Below are 25301 nucleotides of genomic sequence, written 5' to 3' on the forward strand. Positions count from 1 at the left end.
CGTAAATTGCCTGCTATAGTTACCAGAGCCTGGTTTCCCTTGGCTGACTGCTGTGCAGGTTCCTCCTCTCAGCCTGTGAGCCACCCTTGTGAGCTGGGATGTCTCGATGGGATGGTGGTGCCTTCCCTGCCTAAAGCTACCTCCAGGCTTGGGCGGTGTGAGCATTGGCAAAGGTGGGAAAGCTCCTGCTTCCTAAAACTGCTTGCTCAGGTGAATGTTCACAAGGCAGGCGGGCTGTGTTGGCATCCCACGAGCAGCCAGGTCTCAAGGCTCCTGTTGCAGCTCATGGTACCATCTCTGTTGAGCTGGCCCATGTGGAGAGGACATCTGGGCACAGGGCACTTGGAGCTCTTACTGCCTAGAATGTGGCCTGCGAATATATGGCAAGGTGAATGCTTTTTTTTTTTTTTCCCCCTCCCCATAAGTTTATTTCTGAAATAAATGTATTTTCTGCTCAGCTAAGTGCAGCACGCAAACGTTGAACAATGAAAGCCAGGGTGAGCTGTCAGTTGAGTGGTGCGTTCTGACGGATCTCCAGCAGGATTGGTGTGCAGTGCACTCCACGGAAAGGTTAACGCAACAGCGCTGGTGGATGTTGCCTGCAGCAGTCTTCCCTGTCAAGAGCCTGTGGAGCAGGCGGCTGTATCCAGCTTATGTGGTAGGTGGGATGGGATGCCACCTTGGGTGAGAGTCCCGTATCCCGATGGTGTTCTTAATAGGCAACTGTTACAGTCACCATAAAACCATTCATGGGGACCCTGTGTCCTGGCTGCTTTCTGCCTGCTCCTCTCTTTCACTGTCAGGCATATTGGTTCCAGGAAGGAATTTGTGCAGGCACTAAACTCCAATCTGATTTGTGGTAACTAGTGACAAAGTAGCTACTACGAAGTTGCAAATAGGGCTTTAAGCTGTTAGTTTCCAATCGTAACTAGCTCCCTGGCTGTATGTTTAGTTAAGCAAGATGTCCTTTAAGTGAAGTGTACGCACAGGGTTGCTTCAGTCAGATTTCTTCTTTTTTAGTTGCTAAGTGTAATTTGGTAATGAGGTGATAAAGTGCAACAATTTAAGGTATTCTTTAATGTCCTCTCTGTATTCCATAGTGCCATTCATGAACATAGGTTGTTTCATACTGGCTTTTGGTTTGCTGTAATTGATACTTGGGAGTTGCTGTTTATTTAGGGTCAAACCAGGGACAATTTGTTTTACTCCGCTAGATGCAGAGTTGACAATATATATTAAGACTTCTCCCAGAAAATCATTCTAATTATTTTTTCAGAGAATGACTGTTTAATTAAATGAATTAATTCCACTTTTGGCAAAGGTTTCAGTTGCATGGTGAGTGAAATACTAAGTTTTAGTTGCTAACAAGATTCTACCAGAAAAACAAAGATGAAGAGCATGTTCGAATGTCTGGGGGGGGAAATCCAAAATGAAACCTACCAGAAACTATGTTTATAATGAGTCTGAACTTGCCTTACTGATCATTGGCTGCTAAGATCTTAAAAAAAAAATAAGGAAATCTATCATTCAGGCTCATGTGTGCCTAAGCAATACATGTACAGCAGTAGCTGTTGGGTCTTCACAAGTAACAAGCACAGTTACTTGTTTCTGGGAACACCGATGGTCATCATAGGAAGGCAACACGTCTGTCTACTGACATATGTAACTGACATACAGTTAATATTTTCCCTGCTGAAATGAGGCAGAAATACATTGTAGCTGAAATTTTCTTCAATCCATAGAGATTGCTGAGGAAAGAGATTGTGCCAGTGTAGAATGGCTGCGGTTCAGCTAGCAAGATGTAGTGTCCTATGTTACAGGTTGAGTTAGGTGTGGAATGAAAGAGATTCGTGGTGCTAAATTACACTGCAGAAGGTAGGACTGAGCAAAGAAACCAGCATCGATGCATTTTAAATAACCAGTTTCAGAGGGTATTGATTACATGGCAGTAAGTACTTCTTGACCGGGAAAAGCAGGAATAGGAGAAAGCTTCTGCTGAAGTTTTTAACATACCCTGACACTTGCCTGTACTGAAAAACATCAGCTGTTGTGAACTCCAAGTGCTCCTTCAGGTTTATTTCAAAGTAAGAAAAAGTTTTTACAGTGAAAACAGTCAGTCAGTGGAACAACCTCTGCCGGGCAGCGGCAGGGTCCTCATCACAGGAGGTTTTCAAGACACAAGTAGCTGGACAGGCTGCTGATCATCTCATCTAGTCTCCCTTTCCCACAAGAGGTTGGACCAGGTCTTTCAAGGTCCCTTCCCATCTGGGCTGTTCTGTCTGCGTGTGGAAGAGTGCTCAACCACGTGGTTTGCTCCTTGTTTGGAAAGGGTATCACCTTCCTCAGTTCTTCCTGCAGGGAACTGCGCCTGCCATTACTATGAAGCTTTTCCTTTTATGTGTCATTAGTCAAATATAAATACTAAGACAGCAATAGTGATCTAGCAGCTTGTAAATGTGAGAGAAGGGAGGTCACGTGGTTCTAGGCTGAGATCAGTCTCAAAGGAGTTAATAAGGGGAATTCCTGGTAACTGAATTTATCCCAACAGCATTTTACAGTCCTGAAATTAGGGGCTCGATATACATCACCTTCTCGTTCAGAAGACATTAGAGGGGAAATCCAGAACCCTAAAGGGCAAGGAAAGGACCACCCTGGTAACTTTCACCTGGTTCACCAATTCTTTTTTATAAATAGCATAACGATGACATCTGCATTTCTGAGGGTGAGCACCACTTAAAGGGTCCATGGGAACTGGAAGGGTGGGCAGGGCTGCTCTGCAGGCCTTCTTCCTCAGCCCTGCCCTTCCTGCTCCAGCTCTGGCAGTCACGGGTAGGACTGAAAGCGCCAAGTTCCCGGTAGCAGCAAAAGGCCTCGCTGGTTACCAAACGCCAGGGCTGCAGTAGCGGCTCAGGTTTTTCAAACTTATCAAGGTAATAGCTTAAGCATTCTTTTTATCATCTGTCCCTTTGTACCTAGTACACTCAGGTCACACCCATGTTCAATTTCAGGTCCTGACAGCGTTCAACTTTGAATATATTTTTTTGCCTTTCCAACAACAACAAAAAGTATCAGTTTCAATCTAATTCCAAGCCTCAAGATTAAGATTCTACTGTAATTTCTGAATTACCAAATTCCCACTACTTGTGAAATACCTTAAAAATGTTAAACATCTTAAACCAGATTCACTTCTAATTAGACTACAGATCTGTAGTTGGACTATAAGCCAATTCCACAAGAGAAGGAGAGGAAAAAAGTATTTCTTGAGTGGTGTTTTTTTCTGTACTACCCAAATAAAGTATGACTCTTACAAAGGGAAGAGCTGAGATCGATAAAAGTTGATTGATAAAAGTACTAGATTTAGGTACTTCTGAAAAGCACAGGAGTGGCGATTTTCTATTTGAGTAACAAGCCAGAGAAATCCAGTTCTAAGAGCAACAGATGTATTTTAAAGGGATAACTACGTATAGTATTTCACAAAAATCTCTGTGATTAAGAAGTAATGCAATGTACCAATGCCCTGTTGAAATTCTTCTCTAAAGTACATTCAGGTACTCCAATAGGCTGTAGTAGGTGTAAGTATTGCAGAAACGGGCCACCTCTGCTCCAAGCTGTAGCGACGGTGATGTCCGCGTGGGCTGGCACAACCACCCCCGTGTGACGGAGGCTTTGGCCCAGGCCCAGCCCCAGCAGCAGGATGCTGCAGCAGCCCAGTTCTCCTGATGCCTGGTGCCTCACCCTGGGCCGGTGGCAGCAGCCTCACCAGTGGGAGCTGCGCTCCGGGTGCCGTGCAGAGTGAAGGAGCTGCGGGAGGCGGCGAGTGGCCTATGAGGAGAAACGGGAGGTGAAGGGGTCTTCAGAGATGTACAGAGCTACGGACCACGCAGGTGCTGTATTGCAAAAGGAGGGCAAACTTGGATGACCCTCACAGGAGCAGTGGATAGAGGTTCCCTGTCCTGGTTTCGGCTGGGATGGAGTTAATTTTCTTCCTAGTAGTTAGTACAACGACATGTTTGGGATTTAAGGTAAGGATGATGCTGACAACAAGGGATGTTTTAGTTGGTGCTAATTAGTGCTTACTCTAAATCAAGGACTTTCAGTTGCCCATGCTCTGCCAGTGCGGAGGTGCACAAGAAGGTGGGAGGGAGCAGAGCCAGGAGAGCTGACCCGAACGAGCCAAAGGGGTATTCTGTAACACCAAACATAATGCTGGGTATATAAATGGGGGTGGGGTGGGGAGAGCAGGGGTGAGGTTGGCTGGGACCTGCAATCGCTGCTCAGGGACTGGCTGGGCATCCATCAGCAGGTGGCGAGCAGTTGTGTCGCGTGTCACTTGAATTTCTTGGGGTTTATTCCTGTCTCTTGTAGCTCCATGTTAATTGTTGTTGTTGTATGTTACTTTATTTCACTTGTTAACTGTTCTTGCCTCAACCCACGGGTTTTTACCTTTTCCTGATTCTGCTCACCATCCCACAGGGGTGGGGGGAGTGAGCGAGCAGCTCAGCGGTACTTGGTTGCTGGCTGGGGTGAAACCACGACAGTCCTTTTTGGTGCCCAGTGTGGGGCACAACAGGTTGAGATAATGAAAAATCTGGCTGCGATGTGTTAGAACAAATCTGTTATAAGCATTCATTATGTTATAGTTTAATAGCTGCTGGTTCACAATGTTGATTTGTTTGCTCTCAGAGTTGTTGCATTTGTTCTTAAAGTTGCATCATGTAGTACCTTACTTGCACTATGTGCTCCCTGTTGTGCTGTTTAATCACCTCTGGGGCCTGGGCTAAGGTTGTAATTTTGTTGTACCTATGAACACTGCTTTCTGGTAAGAGTAAAACTGCTGGGCCTGAGACTAACCTGCTGTTTGTCATCCCCGTACTTGGGGAGCCATCTACCGGAAAAGATTAATAATTCCACCTTTACCCTTTTCTTGGAGAGCAAACCTATAGAGGAGATGTCTTCCCATATCCTCCCCTTCCCCACCAGGCTGATGACAGTAGCATTTGAGAATTGTAAAAATCCTTGCAATGTTAAAACCAGCATCTTGCTGAATATGTTCCAGGTCTTACTTAAGGTTAAACAACTCTTGAAGAATACCACCCAGAGAGCTGCCCCGACGTTGGATAGTTACAAGTGGCAGGGTGTGTGGGATAGTGTGGGCAAGTACCTAGGACCGTGGGCACCTCCACTGTTTTGGAACTTCACCTCTGAACAAGTGCAGAATCTGGAAAAACTTGTAAAATACTTGGAAAAAGTATGAACCAGAGAACCAACCCATGCTGGTTTTAGTCACCCCTATGCACCAGAAGAAATTGACACAAAAGCTAGCTCATTCAGTAGAAGACAAAGCAGGGCCATCACAGGAACAGGAGGAAAAGGCACCAGAGGATAGCTCCTACTCCCCACCTGTATGGACCAGTATCTCCGCTACTAGCGGTCAGCGTTCTTTTGCTGAAGAGAGGGCTTTTATCCATCAGGGATATAGAAGCTACACACCACAGGGTACCCTGTGGCTTCACCTGCAGCACCATGGAGAGGACATGAGGGAGGGGGACAGAAGATCCACCTCAACCCCAGAGGCACAGGTGCATGAGCTGCGAGGAAAAACAGTTACAAATGGGTGTTCTTCCAGGAAAACTGCTGCTCCCGTCTCCAGGGGCCAGTTTCCCAGACAGGGAAGGGCTGATCTTACTCCTGATCCTACGGTGTCCTCGTTTCAGCTGGGATAGACTTAACTTTCTTCCTAGTAGTTGGTATGGTTAAGTGTTTTGAATTTAAGATAAGGATAACGTTAACAACACAGGGATGTTTTAGTCAGCTTGTTGTGGGATCTGCTTGCCAGGATCCCAGGGAGACTGCCCTGGAAGGCAACGGGGCTCAGGAGAGCTGCTGGATTTCCAAACCTTCTCAAAACACAAATAGCCCATTCCAAAGTGCAAAAGGTTGAGCAAGCATGGCAGAAGACCAGCACAGGTGAACAGAGAACTCCTCAGCTAGGTGAAACACAAAAAGGAGGCACAAGGTAAAAGATACCCAGAACAACATGGGACATAGAATAAACATGCATTTTTTGCCTCGTTTTCACTGGTAACATTTTCCCTCCGACCTCCCAGGTCCCCAAGCCTACTAATAGTCTGGGAGTAAAGCAGTAGAGGAAAGTGGTACAGATCACTTCAGCCAATTGGTCACACACAATTCCACATGACTGGATGGGCCGCACTGAGGGATGCTGAGGAAGCTAGCAGAGGTCGGTGCAAGGCTGCTATCATTTCTGAAAGGACTTGGAGGGTGGGGGAGGATCCTGACAACTGGGAAGAGGCAGCTATCTCACCAGCTTCAAAAAGAAGGGCCTAAGGCCTTAACATGCAGTCAGCTTCATCTCAGCCCTCAGAAGACTTACAGAGCAAATACTCCCAGAAGACATCTTCAGACACATGAAGGTGATTGGGAACAGCCAGACAGATCTATCAGAAGCAAAGCATACCTGATCAACCAGGTGGGCTGAGGCAGCTGCCTGTGTGAATAAGAGGGTAGCAATGAATGTTGTATACCTTGACTCTAGCAAGGCTTTTCGCATGATTGCCTGTAATTTCCTTACAGCTAAAAATATCAGTGAGATAGAAGCTGGATAAATGTACAATAAGGTAAGCAGAAAGTTGTCTGGACCACCTGGTTCAAAGAGTTGTGATCTGTGGTACGAGGTCCAACTGGTGGCCATTTACTACTGGCAACACTCAGTTCGATACTGGGGCCATTACAATTTAGGGTCTTCACTAACAATCTAGACACAAGGATGGAGTGTGCTCCAGCCAGTCTGCAGGTGATACTGAAGCTGGGAGAGCTGTTGATACACTGGAGGGCAGGGCTGCTATTCAGGCTGGACACATGGCCTGACAGGGACCTCTAAGTTAAAGGTAAAAGCACAGTCCTGCACCTGGGATGGAGTAACATCACACAACAGTACAGGCTGGGGCCAGACTGACTAGCAAATAGCTTTGCAGGAAAGGACCCAGGTTCCCAGTAGATAACAAGCTGAACACAAACCAGCAGTGTGCCTCTCCAGCACAGCCAACCGCATAGTAGACCATATTAGCAAGAACATAACCAGCAGTTTGGAGGAAAGACTCTTCCCGGGTATTCAGCACTCATGAGATTACAGCTGCAGTGCTGGGTTAAGTTCTGTACATCCCAGTAAAAGAAACATACTGATACACTGGATTGAGTCTAGCAGAGGACTACCAAGCTGCATAGGTGTGCAGAGAGGAGAAACAGAGAACTGGAATACTTCCAGATTAAAAAGAAAAAAGCTGGAGGTGAGGAGGAGTGATTGTTGTCTTCAACCACCTAACGGAAGAGCATAGCAGCAATAGGGCCAGATATTTCTCAGATGAGCACAGTGGTAGGACAAGAGGCGACACACAAGTTGCAACCCAGGAAATAACAATTAGCTCTAGGAAATGTCCTTTTTTTAAAATTTATTTTTTAGTCACGAAGGTGGTCAAACACTGGAACAGGTGCTGAGAGGGGTGTGCAATCTCCATTCTTGGGGATGGACAAAACCAGACACAACCCTGAGCACCCTGTTTCAGCTGGACCTGCTTTGAGCAGGAGGATGTATTAGATGATCTCTGAAGTCTGTTCCAGGCTGCATGATTCTGGAATAGTGTCACTATATGCTACACTTCCAAAAGAGTTTAAAACGCAACACAGTAATTACTTACATTTTGTAGTCATTGCTGTATCGTGCTGTACGCACTGGTTATTTTGATATGAAGCATTTTTCCCTTGACTATTGACTTTTTTCTAGATTTGAGGGTTTTAAAGATACTTGTTTCCATTTGTTTTTCTTAAAAAAAAAAAAGGCACAAAAAATACCGTTACTAAAACACAACTGAACTTACACATTGCGTTGCACATGGAGAAGCAAACATGATTAGATCCTAAACGTAGTCTGTAAAAGTCAGTCAACAACTACTGGTTGGTCATCTCCACCTGCCTGAATCTTAAGCTTCTTTGCTTTTAAGTTAGAACCACAGTTAGGTCGTTTATGCTGCTGAGACTTCTTCACCACTGAATCTTGAACAGTCTTTGAAATAGTCTGACCGTCTTCGCTGCTTCCTTTTGAATTCGAAGATTGAGATTGTTTGTCCTGTAAGTTATAAACAATTCTATTAAAATTCTAACATTGTTTTTCTTCTTTTTAGTGTTCCTGCACAAGAGAGGATACTTATGAGGTCCATTTTAAATCCTGTTGATTGCATTACTATGAAAAATATATTGAGCAGATACCAAACTATTAAAATGAACTATAATGGAAAAGATATCTATATAGCAAGTCAGTACAGATATAAATACCTTGTAAACACTTTTCTTGTTTGTTATCCCTTCTATAGTTATGATGTGTGCCTCATTTTTCAGCAGACCTGCTTTTGGTCCTGTCTTCAGGTAGGATATTGTAGCGAATGCTGTGAAGCTGAAGTCTTCCCTGCATAAATTAAATCAAGTGTTACAAGGAAAGGTTGGAGAATGAGATAGCCTAGACCATGCAGCTGGAAAATGCGACACATTAACCCTTCTGATGGATGTTCCAAATAGCAGCTTCATTCTGCTTTACCTATTCAAGTGGATAGTTAATTTAGAGTGAGTCTGGTCAACACAGAATTGTGGACACACACACAGACACACACACAGACACACACACAGACACACACACAGACACACACACAGACACACACACAGACACACGTCAGTCTGTTGGAATACATGGAGGAAAATAAGGAAAACTAAATGTAATAAGTCATCTGTTCACCCTCTTAAGAGTATAAAAAAATCAGCTGTACAAACAGATGCCAAAAAAAACTTAAGACAAAAATAAAAGAATGAAATATTTGATTTGTACATATTCTTGAAACTTCTAAAACTATATGAAAACACAAAACACGTACCCCACAGACAGCCACATTACAAAAGGAGCACTTATTTTCACTATGCTTTCTTAAAATTTCTGAGTACCACTTTCCACGTTAGTCAGCTTGTCCTGACTTAGACTTCATCTGGGCAACCCCATTTGCTTTGCTTATCCGTGGAATGTAAATGAGACTGCATGGAAACAGAAGACTTCTCCAAAATGAAGCCTGCTGCAGATTTAAAGATTCAACCCAAACACAGGAGACCCCAGCTTTCTAAAAGTGCAAGAGATGCAGCATTTCAAATGTTCCTCCAACTTCTGTTTTAACATTTTGAAGTAGAAATATAGTAGTCTTTTGATATTTTTCCAAAATACATTTTGATTTTTTTAAAAATACATTAAATGCATCTGAAATAAAGGCTAAAAATGAGACTATAAAACGCATCTGTTAATATTATACAAAAGTAACATGATAGTAAAGAAAAATTACTACTAAACGTTAAAAAAAGAAGTAATCATCTTACATACTTCAGATACTGCTGCAGCAGTAAATGGACAATAATTCTCTCCAGTTCCTCTCGAGGGTGCTTTGGTGGAGTAACTTCAGCTACCCTGAATTTTGATACACCTTTCCCGGACCACGCATCGATTAATTTCAGTGGGGTGAGTTTCTCGCTCATGTTTTCAGCTTGCTCAAGTATCTTGATTAGATCCCTGCAGTACCCTGTTATATCCATTTTCTCACATGCTACAAATAAAAGTGAAGTAATAATATAGATAGCAAGTTATTTATAGTTGTTTAAATAGCATCCATATATATGTTAGGTGTACACATATATATTCACTTCTGTGTATTTATTTATATATATATATATAGTATAACATTTGTAAGGTAGCTACTATGTCACTCTGCAGCTAGATTCCTTTTCCTCACCCATAATATTTATTATGGAAAGATTAGAGAACAAAGAAGACTTGAAGAATATAAGCAAGACACAGACAAAATTAGTCAAAAAAAAAGTATTAATTTCATTATACAGATTAGCTTCATTGTGAATAATTATTCTGAACGCTAACATATCCATTTAGTCCATCACGATGACACTTCTACTGCAGATAATTACCTCAACTGCCTCTTCCAATACTAAGAATTAAGTACTGAAGAACTATTACTACTGCTAGGTTTCCTCAGACCTTGCTTATATATCAAAAGGCCCTGAGGGTGAACCAGCAGCAAACAGGATATATTTCAACTATATTTCATCACATGACTCCTGTGAGTCTTAGGTACAAGCCAGCTCCATACTCTTCTCAGCCTCTGATTCCAGTATAAATTTCAGCTAAGCCCCATTTCCAACTAGAAGACAGCAAGACATTATCACTCACATGATTTTGCAAAACAGTTTTATTATATAGATATTAAATGTATAAAGAAGTGAAGTATCTTTTAGTCTACTTCACCCCCAAAAAACATACAGGGCAACAAAGGCTAGTTATGAGAACAGCTTTGAATAGAGTTGTTCCTAAGGTTTTCAAGTGTTGATCACAACATCATCCAAATGCTTTGCAACAGGTATGTGGCATGTGGAGATGTTATTTTCCAGATATTAGAAGAATTCACCTTGTCCTAAAAGAAATTTAAGGGGGGTTTGTGTGTCCAGTTAGAGATGCCCAAGACCAACATTTTTCAGTACTCCTCTCAGAGCTTTCTGGCTTTATATGGCATTTCCTTTGTCTAAACCACAGCTCTCACTTAGTAAGTGCAGCAACAGGTACACTTCGTGCATTTTCAGAGACTTAGGGCTTTCTGGATGGGTACTAAAATGACAGTTAAAGCAGTCAGTGATCACCCATGAAAGTGTAGTTTAAGCTAGCTACCCAATGCTGCCCAGGATGTCTGTGGGCAAAGCAGCAAAAGAATTTATGCCCCAAAACCATGTTCTACTGAAACCATCCTCCTTTATGATGCAGCATGTCTTGTTTCAGCTCATCTCCCAAATTCCCTCTACGTCTGGCCCGTTTGCCTTCCCTCTTAGGATCCCAACTGTCTTCCAAAGCGAAGGCACACACTAGACAGGCATTGTTAGAGCTAACACACAGCAAAATCCTGAATTAGTGTGCTGAGTTGTTCTGCACAACTGTCATGCACAGTCCTGCCACAGGTACGTCTCATGAGTGTGCAGCACTGAAATCCTCAGAGATTTTACCAGGCAAGCTGTAAGCGGACAGGTACAAACTGTGCCTTCTCAGAGCCTAAGTGTGAACAGTTTGGCACACAGAGAGCAAAAGGTTCCTTCTCAAAATAAAGCTTTCACACCCGAAATTCTGGAACAAAATCTGACACATACTAGGAACTTTTTAAAACGGGTAAGCCAATCTCCCCCTTGCCCCAGCTTCACTTTTGGGAACAGTTGAATGGCTGAGCCTGAAAGATACTAAAGTGTTTGGCCTCAGGTAAAAAGCTAAAGCAGAAAGAAGCCTGCTGAACACCTTGAACTTGGCAACACTAAGCTACCAAAAACTGATGTTCATAAAATCTGTACCTTGGAAACAGGCAGTATTATGAGTACACTTACAAGAGTTGCTCACAGATTCTCTAACCTAGACATGTCTGAAAGCCAACCTTCTCTATCTTCTCTGTCATTGGTTATAAAACCAACTTACTTACAGTTCTCTCTACAGCAGTTATCACACATTCTGTTGCAGTTTGCAGAATCCCATACTTCATCAAAATGATGGGCTATGAGGACCCGGCGACATCTGAGAGAACAGAGAGCAAAGAGGGACTACAGAATGTGTGTACACCTGTGTTATAAATCACAAAAGTATCAAAAAGAAGGGCCCTTGGGTCAGCTCATATCTGAAAACACGCATGAAGAATTATTTCTGGAAAAATCAGAAAATAAATACTGCAACACAGTATACCCTGTCAGTTATGCTAACAGGAACAACTAGTAGCTTTCAGTAATAGTAAACACCACAGTAGGAACAATTTGGTTAAAGCAGAAAAGTATAATCTGCAATCTCAAGAGAATGAAAAAAGTCATGAAAAGTCATAAGAATATGAACTAATTCTTAAGACCGATGACCACATAGGCTATATTGAATGCACAGGTTGTCCACAACATAGATACAAGTGTTTTCCATCAAGTATTCCAAATAGCTGTAATAATAGCATTAAGCATGTGGATTCCTGTATGGCCATTAAACACTGGTACCACAGAGTAAAAACAAAGCATTCCAGTTTTTCCTCTGAATGGAATTTGAAATTCAGTGTTTGTTGACAGATATTTCACCTCAATGTAACTGCTTCCAGAACTTTATCCTGAAGCTGGCAAGCAACTCAGCAACATCGAGTTACGTGCAAGAGTACACATACTGAGCGGCCAAACCACAAACTCCAAACCGCAGACTCTGTTACACTAGTAGTGTAACACTATAGTGTGACAGGGGGTTTTGTTTTGTTTGTTGATTTTGTGGGTGGTTTTGTTTGGTTGTTTTGTTGGGTTTTTTTTTTTTTCTAAATGCCCTCTAAAATACCCAAGAATATTAGCCTATTTAAAAACTGAGCAACCAAGCCACCATAATAACTTACTTCTTCATATTCTGGCAGTAAGACACCATATCATACAGCTTCTCTTGCCCTACATTTTCCATCACTACCATTGAGCTGATTCTGAATATATCTCCAAAACCATAATACAAAATGCAGTCAGCTTTTTGGTCATCTCTACCTGCAATGCATTAAACCAAAAAAATTTAGAAAAGATTTATTTTAAGCACAGCATTTTCTGGTACAAATTCCACTTTTATCTGCATGGGCTTCTGCAGCCTGTATATAGAGAACACACGACTGTAACAGAGTATCAAGCATAACCTATTAGCCAGTAGAACACAGCATGATACATACTAGAAATAAAATAGATTTAGAACAGTATTCTAACAAATACAGAATCAAGCAAACTGAAAATACTACACAATGAAGATTTTTACTCCAACAACCAAAATAAAATACTACCATCCTACAGAAAGTCAATGAAGTCACTATTTTCTCACCCCAACACCTCTTGGAAAATCCTAGCCAAATACATCTTAAAGCCTAATTCTTATTTGATTAAACGACATTGTGACCTTCAAATAACTTATTAGGTATTAATGATAATAAATAAAGAACTAGGTATGATTTAACAAACAAAATATTCTGTTTAAAACCAACTGTGCCTTCTATAGATAACCTAGATCACCTCTTCCTTCCCACTGCCCATTCCTCCCAAGGACGTGCTGATGAGTGCTCCCCTGCTGTTTACAAGATCCAGAGAGTAGAAAAGGTCTAAACCCCTAAACTTTTTTAAAAGTTAAACATGTAACAAAAAGGAATTACTTCACTTGGATGGGCAGTCAAAGGGAAAAAGGAAGGTTTCATAAACTAAGTAGCATGTTCAGGCAAACTAGTAGCAGTGCTCAAGTAATCCCTCCCCAGAAGAATCTCTTTTAAATTAGTCATGAAAAAGAAACACAATTTCTCGCTTTAATAATCCAAAACTGATAAACACTGTGAATCAACTGTTGCAGCACCTATATGGTCCTTGTCTCACCACTTCAGTATTTATAATTCCTGTTACCTCTAGCACTATCCAAAGTAACCAGGTTCTAGTGTAAACAGATGCAAACTCCCACAAACTTTGATGACTGATGTATTTCTTAGGCCAGCATTAAGGCCAATTCCTATCATACAGGCATAGTTAAGATCTCAGCCAGTTGCCCCTCAATGTCCTTAAAAACCTTTCCTCCACATAGATTCAAATTGGTCTTTGAAAAAGTAATAATGCACAAGGTCAAAAAACCCAGAATAAAACACCACAAAACCTTTTCTTTTCCAGCCATAACAGCTATTTAGTGCTGCTATACATTGATCAATCCTTTAAATTCCCTGCTCCAGACTCCCTATCCTACCTGTATTTCTGTGGCCACCGAAATTCATACAGTGATTAGACATAACCTTGAGACAATCTGAGTAAATCACACATCCCAGTAGCAATGTGCAAAATAAATAAATAAATTCCTTTCTGTAACATACATCTGATCAGTCAATGACATGTTATGAAATTATTCTGGCAAGCCACAGATGTAAAAAAAAAAATCAAATAATTAAAAAATTGCCAAGTAAAGGGCTATGTACCCAGCTAGTCTTTGCTATACTGCAGTACAGAGGCCTGAGATCATGCATGTAGTTTATATTTGCTTTAAAGTCTCTTTACAGAGGCAGAGTGGAATTATACACTTTGGAACGTGTCTCAAAGACAAGACACTTTACACAAATGGCTGAAATCAAAGTACAATTTTATTTGCTTAAAGGATGTAAATGGTGACTTTGCAAAAGACATTTCCTACAATACCTGCACGTCCACTCTCTTGGTAGTAGTTCTCCATGGATTTGCTCATAGAATGATGAATTACAAACCTCACATCAGGTTTATCAATTCCCATGCCAAAAGCAACAGTTGCCACTACAACCTGAAAAAAGATTAAGAAACCATCAAGGTACCAAAACACAATTTGTTTACGTAAGATATAAAAGTCTATGAGAAGTATTTACTTAACCTGGATTTGATTTGCTGCCCATCCTTTATGAACTTTTGTCTTATATTTAGCATCCATGTTTGCGTGGTAAGTCCCCGCCTTGATTCCCAGTTTCTGCAAACTCACAGTTACTTGCTCAGAATCCTTCTGAGAAAAACAGTAAACAATTCCTGCACAAAGGAGAGATGCCTTATTGTAATGTCTTTTTTAAAAAACCCAAAATCTCCAATACTTAAAAACAACTTTGAAAGTTTTATTAACTTAGAAATAAATAAATAAACAAACAAACATTAAACAATCTTAGCGCCTACTCAGTCTGCAGTATTGGTAGCCATGAAGGGAACTTCAATTATGAGCTTTGACTCATAGGCTAAAGAGAAAATACGGCTGCCAATCCACATAATCATGGAAGTGTTCTATTAATCTTCAAGGAAGACAATGGTTATTAATACTTATGTAAAGGAGTGCTGTTCCTTATGACATCTCACTTGATGTTTCAAATGCTTTTTGTCATTAGTCAGTCTGGGCTAAATCAAGGATTACACACAAAGCCATGCGATCTGTGATCATCTTTGCGCAGTTCGTACTCCAGGAGCTGGTCACCACAGCCACAGAGTTCCACAGCAGAGACAGGGTCAGACTGCTGCTCTGGAAAATTGGTTCTGCTGCCTTTGTAATACAGCTCTCCTCTTTATTTGCACTACATAATTTGTTGGTTACGTAAAGTCCAACTTCTTCCTTATTTGCACTACATAATTTGTTGTTACATAAAGTCCAACTTCTTCCTTATTTGCACTACATAATTTGTTGTTACATAAAGTCCAACTTTTACAGTTCTGCTTCCATCACAAAAGTGCAATTCACCCCACCACAGACCCGTTCTGGGCACTGAATAATACATGAATCTTATGTTCCAATGTGAAAAAGAAGTGTTAAAGATAGTAACTATCCTGACACAGATACTAAATGACATATGCATGATTTAAGAACATATAGATAAACATTTTTGAGCCTTGTTTGCACAATCTTAAGAATTTGTTGTACTTACCTATGTAAATATTGTTCTATATACATCAACATTATATTTCAATACTTCAGAATATGTAAGTAAACTGTAAACATTTAAGCACTAATGAATGAACAGAGTAATTATTCAAGGTACAGATCTTACTAAACTTCATTTCTTCTAATGCTGAATCTTTAAGGCTGAATTTCTCTACATGTTTCAGTATCATTTGAAAACATACCTTTAACGCTGAAGATTATAAAAAAAAAGTGCTTTTTTTTTTTTGACACTTTTTACCTGAGAGTCCTTTGTATCTTCCATTAATGATCTTAACAATGTCCTCAATGAAATCTTCACTATTTGAAGGCTTATGCCGAACCTCAAAAAATAATATGCATATGCCAGAGAGTTCTTCAAGCGGGCACAGTCTGTCAAACAATCCTATTATTCTACTTCTACCAGTACAACAAACACAATAACTATTCTGCCATTTAACAAAAATTACTATATTCTTTTTGTGTACAGCCAGATTACATCTCAAAAGTCAACAGAAAAACAATAACAAAACCACAAGTTTTCCTATGAAGAACAATAAAAGAACCTGTGGCTAATCTGAAAATACAACACAGCACAATAATTCACAACTTTTTGCAATCATATGAAATATTCCAACAGCAGCCTGACCCTGCTACCTATCTCTCCCCTGTACACAGTCCTATCTGCTAAGCCTTGCTCACAAAGACAGAGGACCCCAAGTTTCTTTGCAGAGGCAGCAAGTTCAGCAAGATGAGGTAATGAAAGAACACCATCATCCAGTTGAAAAGCTATTTATTATTAAAATGTGTAACTCAAAATCTATTATAAAATTCATCAGCTATACCTTACATAAGGCAACATGACTGTGATGCAGTCAAACAGGTAATAAGACATACCTCATAGTAAAGATTGGGCCGGTTGAAAGAAGCAGTGAAGGTAATGCACTTCTGAACATGCAAAATTTTCTGAGCATCCTTTAAAACATGATTTGTAGCAGTTGCTGTCAATCCAATCAAGGGAGCATTGGGAAACTGTCTTTTCAAGATACCAAGAGACTTGTAATCTAAGCAAAAAAAAAAAAAGGGGGGGGAAGATTTCTCATATCACAGATCCAAAGTTAAAAAAGGTATTCGTGTAGATAGTACTAGATAGGCTAATACTGCAATAAGCGTTACTACTGATCAATTTACTACAGAACTATTTTATATATCCAAATGAAGTAATAAGAAGGTTGCACTTATCAAAATAGAAGCTTTCTCTTCTAGCTGAATTTTACAGAAGCAGCCACAATTCAGAACGCAAAACATACTGAAATAGAAGTTCTTAAAAAGTTAGAAAAATATAAGTGGCATCACAATAACAAACATTCAGGTTATTTTGCAGGTCTGTTTTTACAAACACAGCTTTGGTAATAAACAAGCAATGTGAATTTGGATACACAGACCAGACTGTACTACAGAAAGAGTTTAAAGGCTCAGTGCTGACAGTCACTTGCTGCCTTAGAACAGAAACGCAGCCAGAGGTAAGTATCCAAATTCCACATTGCCAGTTTAACTGGCATGACTCTTTGCTCAGGAACCATTTTTTAACAAAACTACAAAGGTTGACTTTACAGTTACTATGGCTTCAAATCAGGTTTTCTTTCAAAGGCAAAGAAACAGTAACCAGTAAGTAACCCTCTTCTGCAACCGAGGGGAAAGAGACTGATAGGAAACAGACTAAGGCACTTTCTTTCCCTGCAAGTCAAGGGTGTTCGTTTCAATTTGCTTTAGAAGCAATTAAAATGTATTTCACAAATTTACAAAATGCTCTACCTCTGTCAACCATAGTGTTAGTGAGTAGTGTACAGAATGACACTTTTTCACACAGCAGTAGATTAAAGATGACTATAGTCCATATTAAAGATGACAGCCAAAAACTGTGCTTTTTAAGCTCCAATTAAAGTAAACTGAATTAGGAGTTCTTCAGATTACTGATAGCAACACCTACACTGAAATCACCTCCATGTGCATGAACTTAGCTTCTGGACAAGGATATAGTAATTTGTGAATTAAATTTGAAGTCCTTGAGCTAACACAGCTGCTTGCCACACTCTAAGTATCTACTTAACACACGAAGAAAGCACCTGGCTTTATTTCAGGCCTAACTCATTATTTATTGATGCCCAAATAACCCTGCAAACTGCATTTCTAATGAGCGTACCAGGCCTGAAGTCATGGCCCCATTGACTACAGCAATGGACCTCATCTACAGCAATGCGAGCAAGACACCCTGCTTGATAAGCTTTCTCTAGCTTTGACATGAACATTTTGCTTTTTGCAATCTTCTCCGGGGTCACATAAATGAGCTTCAGTTGTGAATTTCTGTTTAGCATTTCGGTATGAACCCACTTCACGTGTTCCTGTTCAAAACAAAAGGAGAAATCAGGGGCTAACAAACTAGGACAACACACTGAAGTTGCTTAGCGTTAGGATCCTTAAGAGGTTATTAACAATTCATAAGGGTAATTAACAGAAACTGATTAACATTTTATATATAATGATCTTCTAGAGTAGTGGTAAATACTGTGTAACAGTTTGTTTTAATACTAAATACCTGCCACAGGGCTTTGAAAAAGCAAGCTATTGAATATTTGTCTTTGCTTCATCACGTGGTATCAGTATTTTCCCAATAAGTCATGATGTACCAAACATGCCTGTGGTACTACAAGTGTAAAATAGTTTCTTGCACACAACTGTAGCCTTTGCTACTGAATTTTCAAAGTGTTCTACATCAAAGCAAGCTCCGAGTTTGGCACATTGCATTAAGCCACTAACCTATCAAATCCAGTGTTACAAGCAAGTTAACGACCATGACCGCCATGTCATGAAAATAAATTTCACTGTAAAAAGCAATTGACTCATAACAGACTGGGAAATAAGTTGCTTCCTGGCCTCTGGATCAGACAGCCTACCATCCTAAAGTTAGATAAATAATTATATCTAAAAGCCTGCACTGCTCAACATGTTACTAGTGGAAAAAAAAAATAATCACCTACTCCAATCTTCTTTTAAATCTAGAAACTGACTAAAGATCTGCAGACCAGCCAAAGGTACTTCACATCCTCTTAACAGCCCCATTAAATCTATTTATTCCTTGTATTGGTTTACATGTGTTCTTGCCATTAAAACAAGAATGCGAGATGCTTATTCACGTTACCAGTATCACAGCATCTAGCTGCCAAGATACTGTTAATAAAACAGCACTAGCTGATTAAAACCATGCCATTCGCTCAGTTTTCATAAAGAATATACACAGAAGCAAGATGCTGGCACACTCACCATAAAAACCGTGAAGACTTGGCAGTTAAACATACCTTACTGCTGGAGGCATTTAACAAAGTTGCAGAAACACCAAGCTGTTCCAAAACCATGAGCTGATCTTCCATAAGTGATATCAAAGGACATATCACGAGTGTGAAACCTGGAACAATCAATTGTTGTACAAACTGAACAGTCCAGATGTCACAAATGTCTCCTCTGATATTTTTTACTAATGCATCAGCCCTAGCCCTGTTTTGAAAGAACTGCCAAACGTGAGCTTATGCTTCCTACACAGTGGCAGATCCCCCTCCTAGAAGGCTGACAAGCAAGTGCTTGGTCACATAAGGATACTTCTTATCAACTGCCCATGACACCCACCTTCTCTTACAATCTAGATCACAAACTAATGAGCTGCAATGAGTATCAGAACTAATATACAAAAAGTAAGCTGGATTCGGGTATATGCCACAAGGTGCTAACCTACCATAAAACAAAGCAATGCTAGGTATTGGTAAATTCAGTCTTTGTAAATAAGTGAACTTCCATGCAATTGGATGGGTTATTTTTCAAAAACAAGCTTAAAAACTAGAACTATACACTTATTTTAGAAAATGAATATGCAAAGTCACTCCTAAATAATCCGAAGCTAAAACTTTAGAGTGGAAGAGACAAATAACAGATGTCCATACTTTAATAAAAAATGTACAGTCTGTATATTGAATTAAAAAGGAAAGAAAGGAAGAAAAAAACAGTAACAAACTTTTAAAAAGTTCTTTCAGTGATTAATAATACAATGTATCAAGAGGAACCTAGATAAATTATTTAAATCTAAATCGTGTCTAAAAGGCACGTTATTTTAAAGCTGTTATTGCTCCTTACGAAAAATATAAAGTGAGCAAAGCAAATTTTTCTAGTAAATCTTTTTCTCATACTTCTGCTTTTCCCCGCCCCTCACTGTGATATTAGACACCAATACAGTTAATTTTCCAACTCACTATAAAAAGGAGAAAATAAATCCAATTGTCTATATATCACCTTTTCTTCCCTTTCATACATACCATCAGAACAGACAGCTGGTAACTGATAGCAAAGGCTCTTCCCACCACCTGTAGGCATGACAAGAAATATATCCTTTCCCGCCATTGCAGCATTTACTGTTTCAAGTTGCAAGTTCCTAAACTTCTGAAGTTTAAATTTGCTCTGCAGTGCAGTTTTTATCTTGTCATACCATGGAAAATCTGTTAAGGGAAAAAAACCCATCCCAAACATTTCATAACAACATTAAGATAAAAGAAGGAGGGACATTTTATGTATAAAATAACTAAGTCTGGAAGCGACACAATTTTAAATCAGGGAGAGTGTTCAAAGATTCAATAATGGCACACAAAAAGCTATAGTCAATCTGAGTCTGTATAAACCAGTTTTTAAGGTGGACCTTTGAAAACCCTATGAAGTGTAAACACAATCCACCTCCAGACTAAAGGCTGTCATTGCACATAAATGTTAACTAACACAAAAAACTCACAAACAGATTAAGAACTTCAAAGTGCTAATGATCAAGTTAACTGAGTGGTCCAAAATTAAATGGAAATGAGAAGCCCACCCTGAAAATAAAAAACCCCAGACACTGAGCTCTATAACATTTACCCAAATGCTTCCCTCATACAAATGCAGTGATTACAAATAGTATAATGAAGGCAGGGATACAATTTTTTTCCATATATTCCAGTGATAATAAGCATTTATTAAAAAAAGGGAGGGGAGAGGAAGTTTAATCCTCCCCAAAACAATCACCCCAACATGTTTATAATAGTTTTTTCTTTCCTTCAATAAAGAGCTAAAGATGGCATAATTTAAAGAGATAATACTGTAAAAAATTAAATTCTAGATGCATCAGGAGGCATATTAACGTTTTTCATATTATTAAAACTCAAATGCAGAAAAACTGTGGGAACACCGGACTACGCCTCATGCAATGAAGAATTAACTTTGGGACTTGAGGTGACATTGCTGCCTGATTTACAAAGAACACAGCAAAGATCCAGGGCTCTCTGAAACCAAGAAAAACCTCCCACTGAGTTCAGTGAGCTTTATACTGGAACCAAATTTAGCTACTGCTCTTATTCAACATGTACGCAACATCTGATTGCAAAGATGTTAGTTTTTAAAGCACAGGAGGAAAGAACTAGGCACAAAGCTACCCAAATCATACAACAGATACAGGCAGAAATTAACAGTGCATTTCCAAATTGCAAGCAAAGTAAAAGAGATGGTGGAAAAATAATAAAAATATCTGAATTTAATTTGGCTAGCCATAACATGGTCAAGACCCACCAACTATCCAGGACTTCAGTTAATGTTTAACTTGAAAGACAGCATCTCCAAAAGAACAGCAGCCCTCATACCACCATGAGGCACTTGCCACTTCGACTAACTCTACCATACTTATGTATTCTATGTTACTTTCAGCAGCCCACATCCATCTAATTTGCATTAATTTGGTAAGACAGTGAGGCTGCATCACCCATGGCATGGCAAACACAACCAGTGTCCTACCCACTCAAGCAAGAAGAAACACAAAGACAGCAAGAAGTAACTTCGAGAATGAAAAAATGTTATTATTAAATCCTGAAAAAATCCAGAGTAATTAGTTTTAGAATATAACCAGAGAATATAAGTATTGTGATATATCCAGATTTACTCTGGGATTCTTAGAGCAAATCAAATACAGTTGTGACTTTGCAACAAGCAAAGAATAAAAGTATCTATAACACGCTATTCTTGTGATAATTCTGCCTAGAATAACTCAGGTTAGTATTTAGGAACGTCTGGGGAGTTAAGTGCAAATAGTACCCGGTGTAATTAAGATGGCAGACCACCCAGCTGAACAAAATGCAACAGGAAAATATCACTATCCAAACATAACTCTGTATGAACACATTTTCCCCTTACTGAATTAGTTTACTTCTATATTAGAATATTTGAATTTGACTCTGTAAACCTTTTTTGTTCCATGCCTCAGCTGAGGTTTCGGTGTCTTTACTTCCGCCTGCCTCCAAGTCTTCTGAGGACTGCTTTATCAGACTCTTCACTCTCATCTTCTTTTGAATGAGTTCCTGTTGTTTATCCACAAGCTCCTGAATCTGCATCTCCACTGCTTGCAGCTCATTTTCGATGGAAGCCAGTACCTCCTCTAGTACTGAAAGGAAAAGCAAGGTGATGGCAGAATAGAGACTACAGTTAACAGGCTAATTCAGTTTTCAATGGTATTTTAATTTATTGATTGAAAACGATCAAAATTAAACAGAAAACAAAAGCATCTAGAGAAACGGAGCCTAACAGGTTCGCTGATAAGATTATAGCATTTAATACTGTATATGCCATGTAAAAACACTTAGCAAGGCTTAACAATGTATTTGTTATATTAGTAGGTCATACATACACAGGTATACTGTAAGTTATCATCTCCAATATCACGTATGAGAGATATGCAAAACTATCTTTGCCTGTGTTGATTAATAAGGAAAAAAATATAGCACATTCCAGCTTCTCAAAAGCAGTGCCTTTCCAGAGAAACACTTGAAATTATTTTATTTTCTGCAGATGCATGTTAAGCAGCAAAAAGCATTGTGCCCCTGGCCTGAGATCAAATCTGCAAGTGTTACAACAAAGACAAGTACTCCAGCCAATTCCAGGATGGGCAAAACGTTAGAACATCTTTAATAGAAAGCATTTACATGTAAGCTGCAACACTAAATTCAGAAAATAAAGGTCTTTTGAAGATGGAAATAGGATCCACCCAGATCTCCCTCCTATGCAGAACCAGAGGATCTGCTGAACATCACAGTTTTAACACTTCTGTGAACATAAGCCATTCTTCACATCTGAAAAAACTGAAGTAACACAAAAGCAAACAAGCAAACAAAAGCTTGAGTTACATAAGTGAACCTTTGGCAGGAATTTGCCTCTTTACATCCTCGCATGCATCTGTGTGACTTACAGGTTGTGTTCTAGAATCCAGTCCCCAGAGTTTAAAAGAATAATACATACCACAGCATGTCAAGTGTGTATCACCTCCGCCCCGGAAAATAAGAGATTTTGTTCAAAGCATAGTAGATATGATAACGTACTGAAGGAAGCAAAAATGTATGATATGGAAAAAGATATCTCCATTACACGTGGCACAAAATGGGGACAACAGTAGCCCACTGCTACTCAGCAGGGAAGGGTTGAAAGTATCTTAAAATATGAAGCATATTTTCAGAATATTAAAACCCAAGTAATTTCCTTGACGAACCTGCTTTTGTTTTAGTTCTTATCCAAGGAACAAAAAGTTATCCAGTAAAAGAACTTTTGCTTCAGATCTGAAGTACAATAGCACAGACCCCACAAACTCTTTTTTGTATACATTAAATTCATATAAATATCAATCAATAACATCAGGTGACTGTGTCTGTTAGCTAAAAGATAGCAAAATGAACATATTACATACTAATTTTTTATTACCTGCAACAGCTGTCATCTTTGGAGATTAGAGGATGTTATCCTTAGGAGATCTTATTTGATCAAGCAACTATCACTATGAATAAAATAAAAAAAGTATTAAAAATGATTTAATGAGTAATCCTTCTAAAACTTAGAAAAAAATTTATTGCAAGAGATTTTTCATCAGTATAGGAGGTGTTAATGTAACAGATTAAGTACTGGTTCATTTAGTCGGCCTATATAAATACGCTCAAGTAAATGACACACTTTGTTTCCTCCTACAAAGGAGACACAACCAATTCCTAAGGCTTCAGCTCACCAGCCTTCTAGATGAAACCAAGTTAATTTTGACTAAGTCATAAATTTCCTGCAAGAGACATGGTCTAATATAGAGCAGTCATTCACCTACCTTTAATCTATCTTTTTTTTTTGTTTCTTCAAAGACTATTTTACAGAAAAGTCTGAACAAATTATATTGTACCCTTTAGAAAAGCAGCCATCATAACACCTAGAGGAACACTTCCAGGAGGAAGTAGTTTGGTTCAGAGAAGGGGATCGGTTTTCATGTGATCATCAGTGGGATGAACTTCGAATTGTATTTATTGGCTAACTTTTTGAACAGCATCCTTTGTTGTATTACATGCTAACAATACAAGACTCAAGAAACTTAATATTCTCTCACTCTTCTTGAATTCTGAGCTATTTATTATATACATAGGAGCCAAATCTGAGGGAAAGTGAAAGGGAACAAATTCAGTCATAACATATATTTCCTTGTGTTCCCATAAGGGGGGGGCAGGGGGGCACACATTAAAAAAAGGGGGGGGTGTACACATTAAAAAGAATGTGTGCATAAAACACTGACTCTGTCAGAAGAGGTTATAGTTAAAAATAAATTAAAGGCCCATACTTTACAAAGAAGTTGATTACTGTGTAACTCAGCAGCATCCAGGTTATGCACATAATCTGAGTTAAGCAGTTCTGTCTTTATACCACCTGCAGAAATACATTTGAAAATATTAGTCTCTCCAAAGTACAGAGCAAACAGGGATATCCCAAAAAATCAGTAGGCATGGATAAAACACACTGTAAGTGTAATACACTACTTCTACACCCCGCAGCAACCACAAACCTCACAAATATTACTAGGCTGATCGCTCAGGAAACACGGTATTTTCTTATCCAAGGAATGGCAAGAGAATGGAAATTACCTATGAAAGTTTCCCTATATGCTGCTTATGCTCCAAACATCTTTAACTCCAGCCTCTAAAAGCAGTAGCTCCGCATACCTTACAATTAATTCTATACCACCACTGCCAATAAAGACCCTCAATTACTATTTGCTTCCTTAAAACCCACTTCTCCTAAGAAACTTAACACGCTTCCTCACCCCGTCTTCCATCAGGCTCCCCACTCAAACTCCTCACTCCCAGCTCTCAGAAGCGACGTTAGAGAGCGTTATCAAACCAAGAGCCCTTAAATCAAAGAAAAAAAGCGACAATAATTACCCAGAGGTGTCACCTCAGCGGTAGTTTAACCGGGTAACAACTCCCCCAGCCGGCCGTGAAGCCACCTTAAAAAGCCCCACCTCTCAGTACGAAAGGAGAACCCAAGCCAGACCGAAAGCAGAGAGAACCGGTCACACCGGCCGCCTCAGCGTCCGCCAAGTGCAAGCCGAACGCGGAACACCGGGGGCACCCCCCGCCCCCGGGTGGAAGGCCCGAGCAGGAAGCCCCCCGCGGTGGGCTGCGGTGCGGGCCGCGCCGCGGAGGAGCAGTGGGACGGGGGACGCACGGGCGGAGGGCGCCGCGCCGGGCAGACCCGGGCAGACCCGCGCGGCCCCGGCCCCGGCCCCGCCGCGCCTCGTTCCCTCCCCCCGCCCCCGAACGGCGGGTTAGTGCCGGGGCGCCGCGGCTGCTGCCCACTCCCACCTGGACGGAGGCTCCCGGGCCCCGCCCCCTCCCCGCTCCGCCCCTTCCGCAGCCGGCTT

The 25301-nt window shown here is 40.2% G+C and overlaps 1 protein-coding gene across 7 annotated transcripts; it reads right to left on the bottom strand.

Annotated features, from left to right (window-relative positions):
• Positions 1-3423: 3423 nt before the first annotated feature.
• On the bottom strand, positions 3424-25277 carry RECQL (RecQ like helicase). Of its 7 annotated transcripts, none has more exons than XR_005104346.1 (17): positions 24820-25199; positions 24222-24307; positions 23333-23405; positions 21828-22025; positions 19885-20064; positions 18880-18986; positions 17727-17925; positions 16421-16587; positions 15786-15867; positions 14504-14652; positions 14299-14416; positions 12498-12636; positions 11571-11662; positions 9431-9650; positions 8350-8479; positions 7896-8143; positions 3424-3822 (listed from the first exon to the last, which is right to left on the bottom strand). XR_005104346.1 is itself a non-coding variant. In XM_037388196.1 (16 exons), exons 3-16 carry the CDS (start codon positions 23346-23348, stop codon positions 7955-7957), a joined length of 1986 nt encoding a protein of 661 aa, XP_037244093.1. In that variant the 5' UTR covers positions 23349-23405; positions 24222-24307; positions 24820-25199; the 3' UTR covers positions 7455-7954. The 7 variants fall into 7 exon arrangements, 4 of the variants coding, with proteins under 4 accessions (XP_037244093.1, XP_037244094.1, XP_037244095.1 ...); XR_005104347.1 differs by lacking the exon at positions 3424-3822 and adding an exon at positions 5822-6508; XR_005104348.1 differs by lacking the exon at positions 3424-3822 and adding an exon at positions 5823-6458.
• Between the last annotated feature and the right edge of the window lie 24 nt (positions 25278-25301).

The sequence above is a fragment of the Falco rusticolus genome, chromosome 5 (genome assembly GCF_015220075.1).
Source record: "Falco rusticolus isolate bFalRus1 chromosome 5, bFalRus1.pri, whole genome shotgun sequence".
Lineage (NCBI taxonomy): Eukaryota > Metazoa > Chordata > Aves > Falconiformes > Falconidae > Falco > Falco rusticolus.